The sequence below is a fragment of the Colius striatus genome, chromosome 13 (genome assembly GCF_028858725.1).
Source record: "Colius striatus isolate bColStr4 chromosome 13, bColStr4.1.hap1, whole genome shotgun sequence".
NCBI classification, from domain to species: Eukaryota; Metazoa; Chordata; class Aves; order Coliiformes; family Coliidae; genus Colius; species Colius striatus.
Genome location: NC_084771.1, coordinates 15,938,686 through 15,957,491, shown reverse-complemented (window position 1 = coordinate 15,957,491; position 18,806 = coordinate 15,938,686). Strand labels below are relative to the sequence as shown.

Here is an 18,806-nt window from a genome sequence, read left to right as displayed (position 1 = left end):
TGTATTTTACAGAATTTTTAGTTAGAACAGTCCCAAACTGTTCCACTATATTTTGTAAAAGCAGATAGGAAGGAAGAAAAACTTTTTAGCTAAAGACAGAATTTATTTTCACACACACAAACTGTAACTGCAGCCTTCAAAGTCTATCATATCAGGCAAACCAAGAACTAACTTTGACTTCTTAGAATTATCAGTAACTTTTTAATGCTAAACAGTTTGCTTTGTAAGACAGTTCTACCACTGTTCAGTGAAACACATGAAAAAGGTGAGCATAGTTAAGCATGTTATGAAGAGTTTTCCAGTGTTCAGATAAATATACATGTCCTTCACTAGCAATTAAAAAAAAGAAAGGGGAAGGAAAAAAGATACATACACAAACTTCATCTTGTAATTTTGATTAGGTCAATTTCACTTAGTTCTTTGACAGAAAACACAATCATGCAACTACTTTTTCACATTTTGTTTTATTACATTTCACCATAGGGCGAAGAATCAGTGTAATCACTCTACAATCCTGGTGTTAAGCATGTATGAGCTTGTATATACTGGTGAAAACAATAAGCTTAAAGACATTTGAATGACTTTGTATTTGTTCATATTCAAGATCTTATTGTTTTGGGCCCTAATTACACCAAAATATTGCAACATTTCTAAGTATCTGCAAGTTCATTTTCTTCCTCCAATGAGTCCTTAGGTTCCATTAAAAAGTCACGTTTAGTTCAAGTTAGTTGCGTTATTGTCAACAATTACAGTATCCAGCTATGCACAGTAATTTATGTTTATACAGAAGTATACAGGACTATCTTTCATAAAATATTTTTGCAGCTTTTTCCTCTAATTACATACTTACGTATGTTTTCATACAATACCTGGTTTCCTGTTCCATCATTACTTCCTATCCAGCAAAACTCCAGAGGACATAAATTACAATGTTATCTGTGAATCAGTGTTAACTCTCATGTTCTCTCTGTAGGCTCAGGAAACAGTGCAGTGGTTTGATGCTACTAATATCCATAATAGCACCCTGAGACTTGTGAAAATAATATGCTGGATTTATACACGTAGAAGTAAACACATACAGACCCAACCATCCCTTTTGCTACGTAAATTTATATTACTGTAAAGTTATGTGGTCTGAACCTAAAAAACTGAACTGAAGGTCAGGCGTGAAAATCATGACAAGAAATGACGTTTTATGCATCCCTGTGCTACAGAGGGCTCAGCTGCTTTGTAGGAACACTGATTTCACCTACACAAGTGAGTCTGGATCAAAGTTTAATGAGGAGACTACCCAGTGTAATGTCAACAGTATTTGCACATCTAAGATTCACTGTCACCCTAATAACCAGCATTTGTACAGTTTTAGACTCTAATTCACTTCTGCTTTCTAAGACTAAGTTTCTGTCACGCACTCAAATTTGAGACCTCTTAAGAAGATACCATCTAGGCACATGTCAGGACCTTTATTTTATCTCTAGGGACTATATAAGATAATCCAACCATAATTCAGAAAAATTACAGAATCATGCAATGGGGATGAACAAAAGGTAAGCAAGTTTCAACAGATCTACTTCCATCTTCAAGTCAGGCCTCAATAGTCTTGCTTCTACTCCCTGCCTAAATTATGTATTCAAACAAATCAACAGTACTATGTAGTGACAGAATTTGTAAAGGATTTAAAATGCAAAGAAAGAGGATCTGCATGAAAGGAGTATCAGTTGATAACTACAAAACTATCTACTTCTGTCACTCAAGAGAAGCTGTCAGAGTGTATTGTATCGTCTCTACACAGCTTGTACTCCCAGCTGATTTCAGCACTGCAGACATGTTCTTACTCATGTACCTGTTTCTAAAACTTACTTCTTAGAAATGTATAGAAACTGGACTTAAAGTTTGTGCTGATAAAGATCAAATTCAGAATTTCTTCAACAGAAATCAGTTTTCTCTGTATAGAAGATAAATGTATGTGGATAAAATGTGAACACACCCCTGCTTCTTCAACACAAAGATGTTTTAGTTATCCACGTGTACCCCCCTTCAGAGATACAAAACCTCTCCAAGTCTACACATTCAGTATACTACTGTAGGTTAGTGACATGTATTTTAACTGTAATTACTTATTGGTCTCCATGTGTCAAAGACCATTTCTGGAAAGTTTTTACTGCAGTTACAGCTTCATCTTTGATTGACTTGTTGACTTTTCAAATACCTAAAGAGGCAATGCTTTCCCGTACCATTAACCTCTGGCTGCTTTTTTCATTGTGGGGGGTTTTTCAGGGCTAGATTAGAAAAGTTTCTTTACCTAATTAAATTATGTCCCTATTATATGCTCAAAAACAGTATTTCTTAAATACAATCATTTCTAAGAGGGCTTCAAAGTAAAGTTTCACAGCACAAAATATACCTCAAAAGGCACTTAATATAAAAACATTAGACTATAAAGGTAAATTCACAAATCATTTGCCACTGAAGTCCATGTTTAAGTCTAGATCACAGATTTTGGAGCTCCTGTGTTAAAAACTGAAGACCAATATTGTGTTCCACCACTAGCAAGAATTTGAATAACAAAGCAACAGACCACTTAAGCTTATGATGAAGTAATTTTTACCACATATAATTATATTGAGATAATTTCATAGAATGCATCTGTTACTGAAATTATTTACTTCACTAAAATTTGCCTCTTATTAGGAACCATTTGAATTTCTCTCAGAATTTTCTTAATTAAACTATTTTTTTTTACTCTATTTTGTGTTCTAGTAAAAAATACTGTAAGAGCCTGGAAGTATTTGGTGCTTTTCAGTTAAAGGTTTTTAAATTAATTAAAGGTTCCTTTAAAATGTATTTTACAGCGTTATTACTTATATTTGAACAACTGTAATTTGAGCTTGGAAAAATCAAAGCAAGTTTTTCAATATTATCTAAGCATTGTAACAACAATCTGGAATGTTACAAAACACAGAACCTCACATGGGTGTGAATTTGGTTTAAAGAATGTAACTTCATTTTCCCAGACATGTTTTGTTGGAAGTTTTCTGCCTACTTATATTCCATTCAGGTTTAATCACCTTAAAAAGAGGCACTTATTGTTGGTAAAGGCCAAGATACTCTCAGGTATATGGAATAGAAGATACAAGTCTCAAAGTAGAAAACAAAACCCCCTCATCTAGTGATCTGGATCTACTCCATTAATAGGTAGGAGATCACATTGCTATCATAAATGCATGATTTTTTTACCTGATGCCTTTATTTGTAACATAAATGATACCACGCCAGTTATGCACTCCTCATTCCAGTATCTCATAATCTTGTGGTACTTACATGGAGTAAGTATCCATTATCACTTGGATAAGTCATTTGGCCTCCTCAGCTGACTGCTTAATGAAGTCCAGAAAGTAAAAATCCGATCTGCAAAAAGCCAGTGTTAACAGAAACACGCAGGCACTCTTATTTTCCAAAGCTAAGTCTTTTTTCACACTTAATGTGCAGAGGAATCAGATTAAAGAATGTTTTCAGAAAAACAGAAATTAAAGATGAAATACATATCTACAGTATTTTCTAGTAATGAAAGCAATGCTCCTTTCCATTCATTGAATATTCTAATGTTAGAATTTTGAATTTTGTAAATACTATGAGGCTTTCAAAAACTCTTCTAGAAGCTATGCATTGTCCCTAAACCCAAAGAAACTAGTTCTTTAAGAATTCCACGCAGTAACAGGTCTAGTGCAGCTCCTTTTAACAGCTTTTTCTTTTGGTGTTTATATGAGTCAAACTGGTCTGTTTCAGCTTGAGAGAGACAAAGTGGGACATCATTATCTGCATTCACTCAGGTCACTACTCATTTGGAGCTGCATGCCAGACTCAAAGTAAACTTGTTATTGTTAATCATTACTATATCACTGCCTTGCTATATCATTGGCTTCCTGTCAATGCAAGTTAAAACAATCAGATAGAAATCTGAAGTTGAGATCATACAGACTGTCTCTTACCATGTACCTGTGCAAATCTCTAGGAGTCAAAGGCCTCAGGCACAAGTATTTACAACCTAAAACACTTCAAATTGAAATGCAGACCCCTACATGGTGAAAAAATGTATTGACTGACTGCAGAAACCTAGATTTCTCTTAAAAAGCATTAAATGAACTTCTACTTGTTTGTCAATTGGAGAATGCTGTTTTCAGTAGAATATTTTTATGACAGTCATTTTGACCTAAAATGTCCTTTTGACATTTAAATCAAGTTTAAATATGCTCAATGACACGTTTATTCTGTTTATTAAACCACTATATTTTTATAAAATGTTCCTCTTAGATTTACTTTTTTATTAAAAACAAACTCTACATATTCAAAGACTGTGTAGCAAATAGAGCATTTAAGCTTTCTCATAGGACATCATTACCCACAATTCTGGTATAGAGCAATTCTTACATTTGTAGGAAGTTCACTGTCACTGCTGAAAGTTTGGCTTTAGTTCCTGGACATTCACAAGAAGAAATTGATTAAGTGGCCATTATTCCAATCAGGGGAAAAAAAATATCATTCTAGCAACCCAAATAAATTTGTTTGCACTCACTTTTTTCAGCCTACAACACTGTGCATCTCTCAGAGCTGACAAATCAACATTTAGTTTTGAGAAGTGTCATGATGAAGCATTCCCCCAAAACGGAAGCATGACAAGAAGCTCTTTCCTGTTTTCTGCAAACTGTGTAGTCACATTATTCATACCATAACTAATAATAGCTCAAGTTTGTCTATTGAGACAGCAGCTGTTTTCACATACTAATATACTCAAACGTTAAGTGAAGATACAAACAAAAACCCTACCAAAAGAAATCCAGGAAAACTGTGATGTAAAATCCACGTGCTTTGTCTTTCTATAAATACTGAATCTATAACACTTGTCATTCAAAGTTTTGACTTTTTTCCAAGACACCTAATTTGTCTCCCCTCACAGTGATGTTCTTGTTAGTGTGACACTAGTTGAATGTCTTTGATGTGCTAGTGATGTGAAGTTTCCACATTGTTGTTGCTTTTTCATGAGAGAACTGGCTTCATTAAAGGCAGGATATAGTGAATTTCTTGATTAATTGTAAATGGGGAATGCTAGGAGCAGCCAAAAACTTGAGAAGCTCTGCTAGTAAAACCGAACTGCAGCCAGGGTTTGGCTGTTTGTGAAGCCATTGGTGAGTGGGAAGCCCACATATTCCCAGGGTCCCTAACTCTTTAAAGATTATACTTTCCTATTCTCCTGTTATTCCTTCCCTCAGTTTTCATCACCATTCAGAAAGCTCTCCAGTTGCTGTCAACTAGGAACATGGCAGAACAAATAAATATAAAAGAGGGAACAGTGCTGCCCCATGGTGAGTCAGCACAGAACTATTTCTGTAGTGAAACAAGATTCTACTTCACACCGGAGAAATTTAAATAGCCCTTCAAAGAAACAGATCAGCACATTGCAGATAAGTGTAAATTTTGTGATAAAAACAATAAATCAATATGATAGTAAAACAGTTCTCACTATCACTTATGACTCAGGCTAAGTTAGCCTGTTCATGGCTACCGGTCATGTACAACCCACACACACACACAAAAGACACTGTAACATTCACTAAAACAGTCAATGTTGCAATTCTATGTTAAGACTAAGAAGTACAATTTTTTTTTCAGAGTGCCTGCCCTGGTAAAGTGCTTTTATTTGCAAGACAATGCGAGTATATAGCAACAATGCTCCATTTCCCAGTTAATTCAGAGACTCCTAAATAAATTTATCAATATAATTAATAATTCTAACCTTTTATTAGTGTTTCATGTTGCTCTAATTTGTACAAAGCATGTATTTTAGTGTTAGGAGTTGCTGAACTGGAAGTTTAGACAAGATTTAGGTATAGACAAGCAGAAACAATACTATATGCATCTGAATATCACTTCAGTCATCAATAAAAGAAACATTAATAAAAGAAATGATGAAAGATATGATTCTATTGTTTCTAGTAGCTTCATATGCAATCAAAAAAAAAAGTCACTAGTTAACATTTCTGTGTAAAAGACAGCAATCCTGTCAACCAGGAGTTTTGATACATTTTAAGTTCATTTAAAATGCAGAAATACAAATATCAACTCAGAAATTCTCCCTCCAATGCACTGGACTTCAAAACTTTGATGGTGGAGGGAGAAGATGGAAATATTCTTTTAATTAACTTCCCCCAGTTCTCTTTGTTAAGTAGACCATGGGGTCTTTAAACTCCAAAATCATAAATTTCTAACTTCCTAATGTATATTACCTTAAAAATGCAGGGATTTTGAACCCATGAGATGAATGAATTAATGGATCCCAGATCAAAGGGCAATCCAATTCCTGAAATCCCTGAGGCTTGCTACATGTATGGTATTTTGCCCTCAGCTATTATCTGACAAAATCTGAGTCTTTTTGGAATGTGAGCTCTGGTAGTGAAGGAGGATTGTTCTGTGACCATATATTTATGAAACTCCTGTCCTTCCTGCTTCACAAGTATATCAGAATTTTCTCTTTTGAAACAATTGTGCATTCAGAAAGTACAACTATTCTGTAATTTCAACTTCTATCCTTTTGGTCTGTCTAGTTGTAATTCCCTCCACAATGCGAATAGCACAATATGTGTCTAAGTATACACAATAAATATACAATCTATATTTCACTGATAGAGAATATGTGGTAAAAATAAAGCCAAGCTTCTAAAAAAAGGGGTGTGTGGGTGTGTATATATATATCTATTCTACTGTGTAGAATATATAGTTCCTCCTACAAAGCACGTGTTCTGGCAGGGAATCTTTAAGCCAGTACTGACCCATTAAAATGTTGGGGTTTTTTCTTAGCATATGGAAGTCACTGCATATTGGTAGAAATGATAGACAAGGTAGAACAAATACTCGTGAAATCTTAAGTTGCATTTTTAAACTAAAGGCTGTCATTCTTGAAACCTCTCAAATTCAGTAACAAAATCTACAGAGTAAAGCAAGCTGACACATAGATAAATGGTATTGCAAATTCAATACCTAAACATTGATATTTATAAATATTGTATTTAAAATAATTACTTTCAAATATCAGAAAGAAAAAGTATTATAATACAACTTGGGCATCTAATTAAGAGTTACATTGGACAGTATATTACAGTTTGTAATTTGAGTTCATATAAATAAAAACACTAGCCATGCTACTAACAAGACATCATGAACTCAGCACCTCCACTTATTTTCCTTTTGCAATCTATTAACATTTACTTTCCTGGAAGGGGTACAACAGAATGAAGCAGATTCAAAACAATCTTGACACTTGTAACATATGATACTAACTTCCTAACTTGATTGCCATTCAATTGGAATCACTCCTTATCTTCCACAGAGGACAACACACAAGCACAATACAGTCTTGCAATGTGGACATTTCAAGAGAAAAAAAAAATTACAAAGATGCTATGTATGCTAGCTACCTGGACCACTTTTTTCTTCAAAATGATTCAACAATGAAATAAGTTTTAAATTTTTAATAATTAATGTACATGTTTTAGAACCAGACCTTTAATTTCAAGCTAACTCTTGTAAATCTTTTTTAAACCATCATTTTATGCAAAATAGAAAAAGAAACTGCCAAAATAAGAATGTGTTTTAGGCAACCATTAAAGCTCTTAATATATTTCATTTTAGGAAATCGAACTCCTCTGTGCCTTTGTTGAGCTGTTTGAACAGGATATTTGATTTTTTAAAAGAAGCTCTAAAATTCTCCTGTTCATGTCACTAAAACCAGATTAGCATAATCTTGGCTGCTGTGCATCACTTTAACATCTCATTAGCTTCAGTTCTAAAAAATAATATGGAAGCCCAGCAACTAATGTTAAATCACTGTATTCCACTAGTTCCAATAGTTATTCTGTTGTTTTTCCTATAGTTAATTAGGAAAAGTGCAGAAACTGACAGCAAAAGGCATTGAATTCTGCATTTGAACTACAGTCGTGAAGCTAAACAGAGAAAATCATGAATATCTGTGAAAAAGATTAAATGCATTCTGCTTTATTGCTTTGAGTGGGAAGAGAAGTGTGGACATACCAAACTGTTTCTAGACTGTAGAAGAGCAAAGTACAGGAGTGCTCAGCAAGTACTAACCTTCGTTGTGCCAGCATTTAATTAGCAGTGTTGATAGATCATGAACACTGGGAACTGAAAAGAGTACTAGTCAAAGCACACCACTAGAAGTGGCACCTAGAATAGCAGGGGACACATGAACTGGGAATGACATGCTTAGGAGAAGATGAATCAGTTTTAAAAAAAAAAAAAAAGCTTTGCCATCTTCAGAATGAAGTGTCCACTATCTACCATGCCTGCATTTAAAGCATTCATCTTGTCCCTGGAACGCCAGCTCTGGCATTCTGCTCAACTGAACTGATCTTGGCACTTGAATCACCCTGATAGTACTCTAGACTAGAATTTACTTTATTTTTTTTTTTAAACATGCCAATCACTTCTGATTCTTTTCTTGTATCTGTGAAAAGATTATTAGTTTAATATAACCCATCTGTCAGGGCAATCATATTATAAAAGCCCAAGGCTCAAGCAATTGGTTAGGAACAAGTGAAGACTGTATCTCAGTCAAGTGTGCAGCAGCTTAGTGAGAGAACTCTTGATCCACTAATCTAACAACCTTGTTATTACAGTAGCTTATTTTAAATATAAAAACATTTCTCCAGCAATAAATGTGTTGGACATAACTGAGTGATTACTTGCCTTTCAGAGGTAATATTAAAGAATTCTAACAAACTGTTGAAAAGCAGCTCCTTTTCTATGTTATACAGTATACTGAAAGAGAAAATATCCTAGGCAGGAAATATACAAATAACTGACAGGAAAGTTTTTCCCCAAACTATTGTTATAGGGGGAAATTAATTTTTCAATCTCTATAAACTGACTAATTAAAATTCATAATATACATCCCTTCATTTAAAAATGTGAGTTTACAGTGCACTTTTCTCCCCTAAAAAACTGTAACAAGATCCAAATACTTTCAAACAGCTATAACAATTATATAGTTCTAGCTTTGCATATCATGGTGTTTATCCACTAACTTGCCCTTAATTACTGCTCTGGATGGAAATTAAATTCATGAACATTTGAAATCCTAATTACAAATCAATCATGGATACTACAGTGTAAATTTCTGAGCTTACCATGTATTATGCTCCCCAACGATTGCACAATGAAGCGGTGGGGTTTTTACAGTTCTTTATAAGCATAAGCTTACTACAGCAAACACAGAAAACATTGCTTACTGGAATGTGAAAAATAACATCCAAGAAGATGGTATTTGTTCACATAAGGAACATGACAGCTAGTCTGTAAAGTTTTCACTGATATGCAGCAGAATTATCTTCCAGCATCTTTGACTCATAAGCAGTTTGCTGACTCTATTCAGGAGCATAGGAATGTTTAGTTGATTCTCTCTCCTATAATAATAAATAAGAGATTATTGAAGTCTGTGGAAAATATAGTTAAAGATTTCAGGGAGCGTGACATAATTAACATCAAGCCCAAGACTCCTGATTAGCCAAAAGACTCATTATGTTTTAAAAAAAAGACTCATGTTTAAAAAAAAAAATCTCAGTTGTTAAAAGGGAGTTGTTCACAATTATGTCATCTTCCTTTTCTATACATTCACGATTAAAATATTTTTAAGTTTAGTCTACACATCCATAAACATGTGACTATGTAGTTACATTAAGTGATTCAGTGATTCATATCACCTAAATGACTCGTCTCACTAAAACAACACAGAACAGGGGTAGTATGACTCCAAGGCCTATTTTTACTGAATTGGTTTTGTCATAAAATAAATCTACATAGCAAGACTTCAAAAATAAATTATGTACTAGAAGAGGTACTCTAAAGGAATCACTGTAAAAGCTCCTACAGTATGCTCCACTACTGTTTGCTTGTTTAGGTGTGTCTCAACACTAAGGAGAATCACGAGAACTCAGACTAATCAGTTCAGAGTCTAAGTAACATGACGTCATTGCTATTAGTAATATGCTGACAAATGGTAGGGTTTTTAAGTAAGACAAAGGTAACATTGGATACTGCTGTACATTAACATACTTATTCTGTCATAGCCTGTTTGAGCGCACTTGTAGACAATGCCTTTTTAACCAGTTTCCAAACTGAAGTAAACATAGCTTTTTAGGCATTTTGAGCCATAAACAGAAACTACACAAACAAGATGTGTATGCAGCTTAAAAATATAAAACAGCAATTCAGAAGTTCACACACATAAAATATAGCTTGGATTTAGTACACCGACCAAGCTAGTAAAACACTCAAGGAATCCCTGCTAGCCAAACAACCAAAAGCCTGATATTACTTTTCATTGGCTGGAGCACTGCAGTCTTTATTATAAATATGTGGCTATTTTTCATTAAGCCCCTGGTCTTTCCAGTTTGGATTTAATATATTTTCGTGTTAGTATTTTCCCCTTTTTTAATCCTTAAACCCCCAAAAAGCCCACTTCAGTCTGTAATTTTGCTTCTTCATTTGACACATTTCTGTTTTATAGGCCTTCTCACAGCTGTTTCTCAAAATTTAGCAATTTCCTCAGCAGCATGAGCCAAGATGACTCAGCTGAGTCAGATCAGAGCAGGAAGCTGGATTCCTGAAAGGGACAGCTGAATGCTGCAGGGGTTTCACACTGCCATCTTACCTGTCTTCCCTCTTGTACAAGTGCAGGCATTTCTGAGACTACATGACAACCAAGACCAAGGATCTGGTCTAAGTGAAAACAAATCATTTTTAAACAAGGTAAATTTTAACCCAGATCACTTTTGCAATCCACCTAACAACAGCCACACGAATGTTTGCTGTACACAAAAGAGAGCACCAGGAGACGGGAAAGTGGTACAGGCAGAAACAAAAAAAATATTTCTTTTTCCAACAGTACTAACTTTTTAAAGTGAAACCACAGTTCAAATAGAATTTGAAGCAAATTCCAACTAACTTTCCATTACTAGAACCATAAGAACTATGCATAGAAAACGCAAAGTAAAACAAGAACTTCACAGAAAATATTTCAGACCTAACTGAACTATTACTTGTACATAACAGTCTCCCACCCCTGTACACATCCAATGCCCTTAGTTTACTATTTCCTTAACAAAGGGACAGAAGGTTCAAAAGTCCTTGGAGGACTGAAAGATTCCCCTAAGGAATATACATAATTTAGAACACAGAATCCCAAATTCCAGCCGAGACAGTGGCTGTGGAGTTCCATGCCAGCTTTATTCCTTCCTCAGGCTACAGCGAAACCACCCTCAGTGAAGTCTGGAATGATCTTTTAGCCAAACTGGGAAACTCTGACCTTTGTTGTGCAATTAGACATCCTCAGCAGCTGACTAGATAACTACATCATTACCTTCTCTTCCTCTTATTGCTCCTGATTCTGATTCAGATACTCTTGCATAGTTTTACCTCTCTCCATCCATCTAGGAAGATTACAGAATCTGTCTCTGGACTGCAATTCTTTTCTCCTGCTGTCTCCTCCCTGGATAACTTCATTCACAGATTTCTGTATTATTTCTTTTCTGAGACTGTAAGATTGTCAGTAAAAAACCCTTTTAAAACTGGAAAGTAAACATTCCTGTAAATTGAACCTATATTCTTCTATACAGAAACTTCCAGTTCTTGTAACATTCTTATCATTGTAGCATTGTGTCACCTTCCTATAACACATTAAGCAATAGAATAAGCATCTGTCACATGCTTGTGCTCATGTTCCTCCAGAGAAGCATATGCAGGAGAGTGTTTGGTTTGGGTAGTTTTGTACTTATACTCCCATCACTGAAGATTCAATACAGAACACAATGCCAAAGGGTTCTGACTCAGAAAAGAGCAATAAATACAATGATTTGGCTTACAAGCTTAACTTGTCCCCAGCTTATACATTGCTCTTGAACAATTTCGATTGATCTTAAAACACATGGCTGTGAATTGTGGCAGCATGAGCACCGTTAGTATTCTTCCTAATGTCAATGTGGTAGACAGGAAAGGATAAAATTTTTGCCAATTGTTGCAGTATAAACTGTCACATCTCATGAATTGGAACACTTTTAGTGTAGAGTTAAAGGTAAGAGTTATGAGGATTTGGTTTTATATTACTTTTACTCTGGTAATTTCTCATTGTCATATTTATCCCCTATTTCTTAGTCAGAGGTAAGGATACTACACAAAAGTGAATTAGCTCAGTAGACTAATCTGACAAAAAACTTTATTTTTTTTTAATCCATTCATTTTGTACCACATGAACTTGCTAGGGTGGCTCAACAAATACTCTTTGCATGCGAATAGAGGGAAATACATACCACTCGTCATCCAAAAGTCATCTCCTCTTATACCGAATGAAGTCTAATGTGTATGCTCATCTTTTGAAAAACTGCGTTCTCGTGAGCTGAACCACGAACTCATCTTCAGCTACTTGTCCAACTAAAGATACACAACTGGCGCACATGCAGGACAAGATCATAGTTAGTCTTGCTTCTCACTGGTGTTCTTAGTTGATTACACTCAACCTTCATTTATAAAGAGGACTAAGTGGACAAGCAAATAATTTAGATTACCTGCCCCATAATTTCGTTTTTCACAAGTAAGCTCCATGTAAGCAATATTTAAGAAATTAACAGACACAAAAGGAAGAAAAATTCAGAACAAACCAAAAATGTAGAACAAGAGAAGATACTGCATTTTCTGCAAGTCTCACACAACACCATCTTGCTAGAACTTTGTTATTCATGTTTATCTGCCTGGAAGCTCTTCATTAGCATCTGCTAATACCTTAAACGTGTATACTTCCATCAAAATTTACTTTCATGATTCCACCCAGAAACCTACTTGTTGGCGATGGGCTGTGAGGAGATACATTTTAAACTATTCCACTGATAGTATCAATTCCCTGTACTGTAGAACTCTTATTTACTAAGCTTTCATATCACTTAAAGAAATAAGGAAAGCTATTTGCCCATGATACAGCTTTATTTATAGACAAAATAAACAAAGTAAGAAAGTAACCATGTAAAGCAGCCTGACCTAAATAATCAGTTCTGCTCTGTCCTGTTCTGACCAGCCTTGGGTGATTAAGAGGCATGTGTGAGGGGTTTGCTAGAGAATGGCTGCAGTAGGGTCTTTAGTTTTTGTGAAAATTTATGAGGAGGTAAAAAAGCAAGATAAATAGAAAGGTCTTTAGTACTAAATATGGTCAAGGGAATCCATGTAGCAAATAAAAGGAGTTTATACTGAAGTGTTTAGTTACATTTGAGAACTAAATTGTGCTGTGAGATAGGAACATCAAAAGATATTTTCTAAGCAATCTGGGGAAATACCACAGCATGATAAGCTGTACAACTCAGCCATCAGTCTGGAGAGAGATGTGCGGAACAGACAACAGAATCCCACAGTAGCTTTAAAGGAGAAAAAAAATGCCACATTCTGAAGAAACATCTTTTCTGTTGCTTCCTGCAGAACCGCAGGCAATGACAGAACTTGCACTCTGAATTACACTGTCAGACAGAGATAGTGCATAGGTGCCTGGTGTAAAAAATAGTAGATGACAGAAACAGTGTAAAAATTTAGTAGTTTTTATTAAGACCTTAAATACTCTATTTAAATCCATAAAGGCTATTGGGATTTGACTCTATATCAAAAAGATGGACTATATTGTTAAAAACTGAGGTAGTAATGACTATGAGAAATATTAACTGTATGTTTGAAAACAGAGACGTAGCATTTAGTGGAAATACTGGTGTGGGTTTTTTTTATTCTCCCTCTGTATACTTTATCCATTTTTTCAGGCTGGGATGAAAACTCAGTATTATAATGTGATACATATTATATTTTATTCCGATAGGCCTAATTGTATCCTGGCACATAAAATGTTATGAAAAAGTAAAACTGTGGATGCAAGAAGTTCTCTATGATACTATTAGAATTATTCTGTTGAAAAATAAATAAAAAAGACAGTAGATATTATGCTTGCCAGCAATACTGAGAAATTACCATTAGATGTAAAGTTTAGATAATGGTTGCACTAATAACTACATCTTGTACCAGGTAAGACTACAGATATTTTATACATATTTTAAAAGCAAATGGGAAAAAAGAAAATCAATTATTAGCCAGTTACCATGAATATTAGCTACTTCACATATCAGCTGTTTGGTTTGGTTTTCCTGTGGGAAAAGCCTGAAATCAAGAAAAGGGATTTCTTTTACTTATCGTTTTACATTATCCTCTCATGTAGTTCTGAGAATTTTTTTCATACATGTTTCTAGAAAACATTTCCTTATTGTGCTGTTAAAACCTGGAACCAAAAAATGATCTGAGGAAGATAAACCCAGTTGTGATCAGGAATTATAGACTAAGTGGTCAAAGCACAGAAAATGGTGAAAACAGAATTCCCCTAAATTAGTCAATTGCTTCACAGAAAATGTTTGTAATAAAAAATTGGAAAATGTAAATCTAAAAAAGATACTTATGTTTTGATTTGTATTAGAGGAGACTCACCTGGAGTAAATTAAAATTAATGAAGATCTATTCAGATTAAAACCATTACTCATATTTATTTCTGCACTCATTCATTTCTCTACTTTAAGGTATCATTTAATAATAATAGAGGCTCATTAAGCTCCAGTGCTTTAGGTTTTAAATTAGAGCTAGATATACTAAGTAAACTTGAACTACAGGTCTGCTGTGACCACAGAGGTAATTACCTTGACAACATATGCCACACGAAGACTTTTTTTTTTTGTAAAAAGGTAGGAAGCTGTCAAGTTTCCTCTTCGTATAAATAAGTACTCGCAAAAAGTGTAAACTGACTTAAATTTTACTTATGTTTATAGCCTATTAAATGAACTGTTTTGTAGCCATCTCACAGCTGGTTAAAACCAAAATGTAGCTGTAGCCTTAGAAATTTAACCTAGCTGAGGCTGTAACCCTTATCTAGAAATGATTAGAATTAGCTGTGATTTCAATTAACACTTCTGATACCACTTGTGACTTTAACATGAAATGTTGCTTTAATGGTTAATAATGGGATGTTTTAAAGTACCTTCAAATTACTGTGATGGATTTAGAGAAACACTATAGAATGCACATTTATAACCTCTAAAAGGCAAAGAAATCACTGGTTTAGATTAAAGAAAGTTTTAACCACCAAGTTCTTTTTGGAATTATCAGTGAGTGGATTTTCTCTGGATTTAGGTTTGCAAATAAATAATATTTTTTAAGTAGTCAAAGGGTATTTTTTAGAAAGTGAGGTTATTATGTCAATAAGGTTTATCTATTCATATGCAAATATTATTCATTGATTTTTCAGCCCTTGGTAGTTAGTATTTCTATTTTCCTACCTGTTAAGATAAGCTATATACCCTGAGTTTTTCTGTTATGGTGTTCTCATGCACTGTAACAAAGTATCAGACTGACTTCCTTCTGAAGAAATATTTTGTGCTTTTTTAAAGTTCCTAAACAAAAACAGATTCCAAATAAGGAGCAGCAGAGCGAAAACTGTGATGATGATACTGACCAGGAAGACAGTGAATATGAAAAAAGTTCCCAGGCTGACAGGAATAGTGAAGGTACTGTGGTATGTTTTCTGTGGTAGTGTGGTTGTGCTAACGATATAGAATTTTTGGATGAAAAGCTGGGGAATGTAGTACTCGATGACTTAGCAGCATGCTTCCTGTTTGTGGTTCAGTTAAATACTGTATTTTTCTTCTGTGGTAGCGCTCCTTTTTTTCCTGTTTTTTTGGTTTTTTTTATTTTCAGCTAGGCCAAAGACCTCAACATTATTAACTTTCTTCTTCAATATTAGAAAACTGGAGAATCTAGACCATTTCTCACAGATGTAAAGCAGGTATGGTGACCGGTTAGCTACAGCTGTTTTAAAACTGCTGTTATTAAGCAGAAGCCTATGTTTTCTCTAGTAAATAAAATCTCTATCACTGAAGTTATAAAATCTCATAAACTGAGAACCTTTCTGTTTTATCAGATATGCTTGGAGTGTGTGTCTTCTGGAAGCCTGCACTACTGTATTTTTTTACATGTTTAGAGGGAGGGTGCTAAAGCAGTAGTTCTTATATTGCTGGGTCAGCCAGTCATCTCCAAAGGCCGATTTCATTCAAATTCTGATATAAAATCATATATGTCTTGGGGAGCCTCAAGATATCTCATGCCTACCAGTCCATGACTTACTTTTTTTTTTTTTACAGATGCACATTTACAGCTGTCACTATTAGCTGTTGTGGTTACTTGATTGAAATTACATGCAAAACCACAAGGTGAAACGTTAGCACCTACAAAGCAGCAGCCTTACCTAGTTACACGTTTTTAATGTTGTGAAATTGTTTTTGTATATGCATAGTTTTAAAACACATTTTCTCCAGAGATGAATCTGAGTTAAGAACAATTTGTATAACTACCAATTTCCACCCTCAGGCCACACTATGTTGTTTTTGGAAATAGGCCAAAATACTGCATTGCAAACTTACTGCCAAAATGATCTGAGGTTTGTCTGGTTGCCTTAAGCAGAGTTGTGGTTTTCTGGGCTTTTTTGTTTTGCTGTGGAGAGGCTTTTCCATTCCAATTTTCCTAATTCAGATAGTTGCATTATATCACCTCACTGTTTTTCCTTAGAATTGTCTGCAGAGCTTATATTCTTTTAGGTCTCCAGCTCACGTAAGGAGTACTTCTGTCCTGGAAACTGGGGAAAAAACCCTCAAATTACCAAAATGCTGGAGTGTAACCAGTTTGACTAAAAACCTTTTTAAAAAGAGCATGGTAGGCTTCACCTTCTACTGAGGAGTACATCTGATTATGCCTGATTTACAGTAGTCTATTCAAAAGCTTATCTCCAGAAAATGCTGCACCAATGTTTTGTACAACTCAAAAGAACAATTTTAAGTTACAGCTGACAACTCTATGTGGAGATTTGCAAAACATTTTTAAGCAGGGGCTAGCAAAAGTGTTAATAACTGTTCTAACCAACCAGCCATTTGTCCCAGGAGAGCAGGTAAATAGGAAGAGGAATTAAGAATACTTCTCAGTGCAATTTAACAAGCATAGATTCAGCTATGCTAACATAAAATGTGGTTTTTTTCCCCGTTTTAAACAGTCATTAATGTGAAGATATCTGTCAACAAGAGTCCTGTAACCATCAGGCATGTGATCATTGTTTCCCCTATGCATGCTGATACATGTGTGCTGAAAGGCCTTCAGTGAGGCTCAGCCAAAATGATTCTCCAATCCATTGAAATGGTTTAAGCAATTTTTCATCACTGTGAACCATGAACACATGTAAATGACTCACATATTGGGGACTGGAATTTTCACATTTGAGAGAAAAAAATGTAGTCTTTTGTTTGTGGTAAAAAGTTGAATTTTTTAGTTAAAAGACCACAGCTATCCCTTGCATCTTTTGTGTTCCCAAAATAAAACACAGAGAAATACACTTTAAGTCAAAGCCACCTCATGAGGAGACCCTCCATGTGCAAAATGTCCATCCACTCTGCATACAGGGCCCAGTAGCTGCTGTGTGAAGCAGATCAGACGGAGACAAGACTTTTCTCGAAAACATGTACTGCAGGGGCCGTTGCTAGTAGTCCTGCTTTCTCGCAAGCCCGTAGTACCACAGCCGCCTCAGCTCTGCCCGCCCAGGGTCAGACAGGAGACGACCAAGCATCAGTGTCAGGCTCTCTTGCTCCCAGCAACCAGAAAAACTACTCAGACGGGAACCCTGTCAATAAATCCACCTATACGCCAGCTCCGTGCTGCCAAAGCCTGAGCCCGTGTTCTGTTTCCCACTTCACCTTTCGGGTAGGCGTTTCTGTTCAAAACGCCTGAATGCCGCCATTTCCCGACCAGCACCACCAGCTCCTCAGCCTCGGCCCGTCTCCTCCAGTCCCGCTTCACAGCGCACGCGCACGGCTCTGGCACAGGCGCATTAATGGCGGGAGGGCGGGGCGCATGCGCGCGGCGCTGGCACACGCGCAGCAGCAGCGGGAGGGCGGGGCGCATGCCCAGGGAGTTGGGCGTCTGTGAGGCGGTGGATTGGGAGGAGGCGGCGGGGCAGCAACGGGTAGAACTGTTGCCGGTCGCTGCCGGGACGGGCGGATACCCGGTTGTGCGCGTCGTGCTGGTTCTATGGAGTTTTGAGGATATAGCCCCCGTGAGAGAGGGGCTTTCTGTCGGGACTCGGAACCAGTGGAAGGATGGAAGGTCAGGGAGCTCCGGGCGGCAGTGAGGAGCCCCAGAGCTCTGGCAGGATGAACCCGAAGCGGAGTGGGCGCGCCGCGGAAGAAGAGAGCCGGAACAGGCCCAAGCTGGTGAGCGAGCTGCGGAGCTGGGAGGGAGGTAGGGGACGGCCTGAGTACCAGGAGGAAGGGTAGGAGGAGGTGGCGGTGGCTTAGATGCTGTCTCGTTGTTTCCCGAGTAGAAACTGGGGCGGAGGGGCGTGCGACCGGTCCTGGGGGATGCTGGCCTTTCAGGATTTGAAGCCTCTCTTTGTAAATTTCTATGAGATTCCGTGATGAGTTTTGGGTGCTCTTAGGAAGTGGGAGGTGACAGCTGGAGGGAGGCTTGCGGCGCGCTGAGGGCCTGGCTGCGGTAACGCGGCGGGGGTGGTCGTTGGGAGGAGGCAGGAATTCCCATGTTTTCCCTGATGGATATGATGTAGATAGGCCCACCGGCGCGGTGTTAAATGGGCTACCTCTCTGGGAAGGGACGAGTGACAACAGTGTTCTGTAGGC

At 36.5% G+C, this 18,806-nt stretch overlaps 1 protein-coding gene and 1 long non-coding RNA gene across 7 annotated transcripts in view; one reads left to right on the top strand and one right to left on the bottom strand.

Annotated features, from left to right (window-relative positions):
- LOC133626616 (uncharacterized) overlaps positions 1–17,959 on the bottom strand; it is a 29,837-nt gene extending 11,878 nt beyond the window's left edge. The window contains exon 1 of the long non-coding RNA XR_009819680.1: positions 17,868–17,959. This is a non-coding gene — a long non-coding RNA (uncharacterized LOC133626616). The remainder of the gene's footprint in view (positions 1–17,867) is intronic.
- A 136-nt stretch (positions 17,960–18,095) lies between these two features.
- DIAPH2 (diaphanous related formin 2) overlaps positions 18,096–18,806 on the top strand; it is a 195,117-nt gene continuing 194,406 nt past the window's right edge. For all 6 annotated transcript variants that reach the window (XM_062006303.1, XM_062006302.1, XM_062006299.1 and 3 more), the window contains exon 1: positions 18,096–18,383. In XM_062006303.1, coding sequence (XP_061862287.1) covers positions 18,270–18,383 — 114 coding nt within the window. In that variant the 5' untranslated portion in view covers positions 18,096–18,269. The remainder of the gene's footprint in view (positions 18,384–18,806) is intronic.